This window comes from Micromys minutus (genome assembly GCF_963924665.1).
Source record: "Micromys minutus genome assembly, chromosome: 17".
Lineage (NCBI taxonomy): Eukaryota > Metazoa > Chordata > Mammalia > Rodentia > Muridae > Micromys > Micromys minutus.
The window spans coordinates 13,621,472-13,628,317 of NC_137952.1; the positions used below are offsets into that span (position 1 = coordinate 13,621,472).

General features: G+C 36.3%; 1 protein-coding gene across 1 annotated transcript in view; it reads left to right on the forward strand.

Annotated features, from left to right (window-relative positions):
* CCDC73 (coiled-coil domain containing 73) overlaps positions 1-6,846 on the forward strand; it is a gene marked incomplete at its 3' end in the record, with an annotated part of 100,861 nt that overhangs the window by 9,798 nt on the left and 84,217 nt on the right. Inside the window, exon 2 of the mRNA XM_080931507.1 lies at positions 2,952-3,023. Coding sequence (XP_080787633.1) covers positions 2,952-3,023 — 72 coding nt within the window. The remainder of the gene's footprint in view (positions 1-2,951; positions 3,024-6,846) is intronic.

The window sequence follows — 6,846 nt, forward strand, 5'->3', positions numbered from 1 at the left end:
CCTTAGGACTACAAGGATTTAAGTGTTTTTACAAAAACAATAAAGGAGGAGTAATTTGATGGTTTATTTACTCCTTATAACCTTTAGAAAGTGTTGTGGTTTTTTAAAGTGCTTGCTTCAGGCTGTAGTTTTACAAGATGGGCTGTGTATTGGTCAGACCCTTTCAGTTTTTGACCCTGAACAGATTTAGGGACATAGCACATACAGCAGGCATGTGTTCAGGAAGCCCAAACTGTAATTGGGTACTTTTACTCTCCCTTCAAATTTATAAGCTGTCTAAAATTGCTCAATTCAGTTTCTATATGTTGTTTCATAAAATACTATGTATTCTTTTGGATATTTTGTTAGTCTAATTATAATTAGCCAAAAGTTACTCATGATAATATCTCTGATATTGATAAAAAATACCTAAAAGTTCATTTTCTAATAATATTAAAGCAGCTGTTCTTATATTAGCAAATTATTAGGAAGTTTTCTGATATGGAAATTATTAAAACATTTGTTATATTTTTGGTTGTGAGCCTAGCCTTTAACAGCTGAGCCATCTGTCCAGCCCTATTAAAACATTTCTATTGTTTTTTTATAACTATTTACTTTTGCTTTTAATTATGTGCATGTGTGTGAGACTCTGCATGTGAGTGCAGGTGCCAGTGGGAATGAGATGCATCAGATTACCCTGGAGCTAGAGCTAGAGGCAGCTGCGAGCCACCGACCTGGGTGTTGGAAGTAGAACCCTTTACATTATGCCATCTTTCTGCCCTCACATCAATTCTTAATTTTTATGTTTTCATGCATCAACTATTTCTAGTTTTTATTTAAACATGCTCTATCAAAATTAGAAAGTACTTGTATAGAGACAGAAGTATTTTTTTAAAACCTTAAAACACATATGTGCCTCTGTGTGTGTGTGATATATTGGTGGACCCAACATGTGCCATGACATATGTATAGAAGTCAGAGATCACAGATCACCTTCCATCACGTAGGTGAAAGGGATTAAACTCAGGTTACCAAGTTGTGCTACAAGGGCCTTAATCCACTGAGCCATCTTTCTGGCCCTAGTAAAAGCTTTTGAATGCCTTTCTAACTTGTATTGACTATAAATAGTGTTGAAGCAGTGTATTATAGCAACCTATATGTCTTTTTATATCCATAATCTCTTAAAGTTAATAGAATGCAGTATTTAAGAAACCTCGAAGGCAGATGATTTGGGGTCAAGTACAAGCTCTAGAATTAAGAATGCCTATAGTATCAGTTATTTGGTCCTTGAGGTCCTTCACTGACATTCCTTGATGACGGACTTTAACCTGCAAGCCAAGGAAATTTCCCTCCTCCCCGTGCTGATCAGCTTTTGTAAACCTGACACAAACTAGAGTTGACTGGGCTGAAGGAAGAAGAAACAGGAATTGCCTCCCAGATGGCCTATGGGCATATCTGTGGGAGCATTTTATACTGTGTGTGCTATGGCTCCTGGGAAGGCAGTCTTGACTTAAGACAACAAACTAAGGAAGCCAGTAAACACTTTGCTCCATGGTCTCTGCCTCAGTTCCTGCCTTCATGTTTCTGTCTGGAGTTGTTTCTTGGCTTCCCTAATAAGGGAATATAAACTTGAGCTGAAATAAAAACTTTCCTCTCCCAAGTTGCTTTTGGTCATGGTGTTTATAAGTAGGGCACTGAGAAACTATCCTTCTGCTTCCTCCATTTCTTCAGCTAAAATAGTAATTTTATATTGTTTTATAAAACTGTCTCCTAGATCAATCAATATATGCGTATAACCAAGAACAATATTATGAAAGAATCTTACGGTCTACCTACTAAAATAGTATAACCATACAGCCATGATGAAGGCATTATCTTCTGAATTAAATTATTTCTAAAGATTTATTTATTTTATGTGTTTGAATGTTTTGGGTGGTGCTTTTGAAGTTCAGAAGAGGATGTCTGGTGTCCTGGAATTTGAGTTAATTGTGAGCCACCATGTAGAATTGAACCCAGGTCCTCTGCTGAGCAATAGTGTGCTCTTAACTGCTGAGCCACCTCCGGCCCTCTTCTGCATTTTAACACAGCTGTTTTGGGAAGATATATATGTGTGTGTGTGTGTGTGTGTGTGTGTGTGTAGTATATAATGCACTAAGTGTATTTATTTTTAAATAAGTCTTTCATTGTTACTCAGCCTGGCTTTGAACTTGAAATACTTGTCTCCTTCTTAAGTAGATGAGTTAAGAGCCATGTATTACCATCTCTGGTCAGTCAGCATTAATTATAATAATGTATTACTGCAAGAGATTCTAATATCACCTTCATTTTTCATGTAGCATATAATGCTGACATTTGTTGGCATGTATTTCCTTCCTGCTTTATAATTTAGAGAAACCCTAATTCTGTTAGAGTTCACCACTTTTCATTGGTGTGGGTCAGGTAGTCATCATTGATGGTAGTTATTCATACAGTACTCTCCCACAAGTGACTGCTTTTAGAGAGTGCAAGTAACTCCATTTTGGTAATCAGATAACAGGGCATGCATGTTTAGAAGGTTCTGGGGAAGGTTATCTTTTTATTAAGATAGTGTGTTTTTCTTTAAAGAAATTTCTATTTTTGTTGTGTGAGTGCTCATGCTATAGTGTTTGTGTGGTGGTCAGAGGAAAATGCTGTGGAGCAGGTTATTCCCCCTTCTACTTTTATGTGGATCATCAGGCTCTAAGATATATTCGACTGTCTGCCTCCCAAGGGTTGGTATTAAAGATGTGTGCCAGCATTCTTAACCTCTAGCCGGATTCTAGTTGATTGACACAGGGCCTCAGTCCTCTGCTGGATTTATACATGTAATTTGCAAAGTGCCAGGTTTTCTCCCTTTGAGTGCGAAGGTGTACCATTTCTATCTCTCTAGAAAGAGCTGGAATGAAATGCCTGAACTTTTAATTTTCATAGCATTCTTTTTCTTTGCATCGTAGGAAGCAGAGACTCAATATGAAGAACAGATTGCTAAAATTATTATGGAGACACAAGAACTGAAATGGCAAAAGGTAAGCATCCCCTCACAGATTATTGTCTTCAGCATCTTTGAAATACATCCCAGGGTCTGGAGAGACTCTCAGCGGTCAGGACCACCTGCTGCTTGTACAGAGGACCCGTCTTCTTTCCCCTGTACCCAGGTGGAGCTCGCAGTCATCCATAACTCTAGTTCCAGATCTAGTCTCTCTGGCCTCTTCAGGTTCCGACATGGACACAGTATATAGACAGACATGCAGGCAAAACATTTTACACATAAGATGAAGTAAAGTAAATCTTATATTCTAACTCTTACAACAAAATTAATTTTTAGATTTCTTACATATATTTGGAGATAGTGCATCATTTAAAACATGGCTCAGGACAGGACGCACCAAAATCATTGATGATATTTATGGCTTCAGAATTTTAAAGCTTTCTGATATTACACTGAGGACAAGTCTGCTGAAATTTTCTGTTTGCATCTAACAAACCTTCTAGTGTGGGAAGGGAATAAGTATTTTTGAAAGTGCTGAAAGCTCAGAGGTAGAACCATGCTTCCCTAGGGTGGTATTGTATCATATAATGCAATAGGAATCTGTAATCTCATCTATATTATGGCATTTTTGATAGCACTTGATATACCTTTGTATCAAAGTACAGTTAACAAAGAATGAATATTGCAGTGATGGTTCCTCTCCTTAAGGGTAACATTTCAGGCAAAAATTCAAATTACAGACTTTAAATTTGACTAGAAGTTATGGGAAGGTTTAAGATAAGACTAGCTCACATAGTTGTACAGAGTAACTAGGGCAGGATTATTTGAGAGAGAGATCTACAGTCCTCTGCATGGAGAGCGAAATCAGGTTAATACTAAGTACAAGTTGAATTATGAGTAGAATTTAAAATGTAACTTGTGCTTGGTTTCTGAGTTTGTTTGTTTGTTTGAGATTGTGTCTTTCTGTGTCCAGTCTGGTCTTGAACCAGTGATCTTCTTTTCTACCTCAGCTTTCTGAAGAGCTAGGATTAGAGGTATTTTCAGCTGCACCTGGCTGCATCTCTTTTTCAGATAGGAAGAATCAATAATATTACATTTAGAATAGGAGGGGCTGGAGAAACTGTTCTTCCAGAGGACCCAGATTCAGTTCCCATACTCATAACTGTCTGTAACTCCAGTTCTAGGAGAGCCAGTGCCCTCTTCTGACCTCTGAAGGTACTAGGCATGCAAGTAGTGCACAGACATACATACAGGCCAAAACTTAAACACATAAAAAATTAAAATACAGTAATTCACTAAATCAAAAAATTGAATGTAATTCTTTTGAAAACAGCTGGGACATGTTTGGGAGTACTTAGGCTGATTCCAAGGCATGTATGGAAATAAATATAGAGAAGTAACCTGGAAAGTATTGGAGCAAAAAGAGGATGATGATATAATAGGACTTTGATCTTTGAACATATTATGAAGCTATAATGATTACAATAGGGCTAGTGAGATGGCTCAACTGATAAAGGCACCTACTGCCAAACCTGATGCTAGAGTTCAGTCCTCCAACTCCCCAGCCTGTGACCTCCACACATGTGTGCATGCACACATACACATACATATGTGCACAAACAAATAAAGATTAAACAGTTAAAATAGCTCTGTTGTATATAGGAATATATTTTTTAGTAAACATACCATAATAGAGTCCAGAAACAGAGCCAAATATAGTAACTTAATTAACAATAGAAATGACTTTCGGTCTACAAGGAATAATAGGTTAGTAAATAAATAGTATTAAATCTGGGTTTCACTGGGAGAAAAATAAAGTCAGATTCCTATAGTACTTTACAGACTGTAAATGAAAAACTGTCAGCCGCATGAATAAGAAGTACTGAGCTTTATTGATCAGAATATCATCAAACGATCTGTTCAAACAGCTATATTTATTAGAACTTATCATAGTGAGAACATTTTATTGTCTCAAGTTTTCAAAAGGGGCACATAGGAATGAGAATATAGAGAGGGTTTTTGGGTTTAGGCTGCAATGCATTTAGGTATAGTTTTCAATCGGGGGATTGATTGGGATTGACAAATTTATGATGCAATTTAGGTCAAGGTAACAGTGTGAGGATCTTCAAGCTAGTTTTGAGAATAAAGTATTGTTTTATAAACCCAGGTAAGCAAGTATCTTAGTTTATGCATTGGTACAAAACAAACATTGACACAGTTTTATTGTTTTTTTTTAAAAAACATTCTTACTAAAAGCTATTAGGTACAAATTTTCTGACACAAAATGATTCTGAGACTGGTGTTCTCAGAACCTCTGAGTTCGGAATGTTCTCTTCTTTTCAAGTGATTTCAGGTCTTAGTACTGCTTCTTCAGCTTGACCAAGAGGAAACCACTATTATTTAGGATGTAATAAATAAAATCTATACTGTTTTATTAGGTCATGGTAGCAGGTGTGGTTGATTCTGGGGGTGGATATTTATATTATATATGATATATATGTTTTTATGTTATGGTATATAGTATATTCAGTATATAAACTATATGTGTGTATGTGTATGTTTCTTGTCTTTTTTGATCATTCATTCATTAGATAGAACAGTATCTATAAAAGAGTATTTAAACTTGAGTCTCTCATTTGACTTGCCAACATGGAAAAATCCCAAGGAAAATGATCATTATTGGACTATGGGCTACTCATAAATTAGTAGCTAAGAGCACCCAATTTAAACCAAGAGAATAGAAGCCATCTCCAAATCACAATTTTAGTCTATTTTCTGAATTCTTGGCCTCCCACAGGTGGCCAAGAATTCAGAAAACAATATTCAGGTTAATGACATTGGAGATGTCATTTAAGACATAATATGCATTTTCTCATTGAAGGTTCTGGATTGTTAACAAGGAGGAAATAAAATCCTCAGGCATTCATAAAGAATTAAAAACCTCATAAAGTATGCAGTTAGTGATGATCTAGATTAGGAGTCCACATGCTTTTTATGTACAGAACCATATGGTAAATATTTCAGAACTTTGTGGACCAGCTAGTCTTCCATTACAGCTATTTAACAGCCATGGGTAGTGCTTAGATAGGGAAGTATGTTATTCCTTTTTAATTTTCTTTTAAACTATTTAAAATTTAAAAAGAATTCTTAGCTTATTGGTCATACAAAACAAGTAGCTGGTCAAAGCTGGCCTGTGGTCTTAGTTTGTTGGTCTTCCTTCCTTCCTTCCTTCCTTCCTTCCTTCCTTCCTTCCTTCCTTCCTTCCTTCCTTCCTTCCCCTCCCTTCTCTTTCTCTCCCTCTTTCCCCTCCCTCTTCCACCTTTCTCCTTTTTTTCCTCCTTTCTTCTCTTTCTCTCTCTCTCCCTCCCTCCCTACCCCCATTCCTTTTGTTCTCTCTCTCTCTCTCTCTTTCTTTCTTTCTTTCTTTCTTTCTTTCTTTCTTTCTTTCTTTCTCTTTCTTTCTTTCTCCTCTCTCTCTCTCTCTCTCTCTTTCTCTCTCTCTCTCTCTCTTTCTTTTTTTCTTTCTTTCTTTCTTTCTTTCCTTTCTTTCTTTCTTTCTTTCTTTCTTTCTCTCTTTCTTTCTTTCTTTCTTTCTTTCTTTCTCTCTTTCTTTCTTTCTCTCTTTCTTTCTTTCTCTCTTTCTTTCTTTCTTTCTTTCTCTCTTTCTTTCTTTCTCTCTTTCTTTCTTTCTCTCTTTCTTTCTTTCTTTTCTTCTTTCTTTCTTTCTTTCTCTTCTCTCTTCTCTCTTTCTTTCTTTCTCTCTTTCTTTCTCTCTCTCTTTCTTTCTTTCTCTCTCTCTTTCTTTCTTTCTTTCTCCTCTTTCTCTCTTTCTGTTCTTTCTCTCTTTCTTTCTCTCTCTC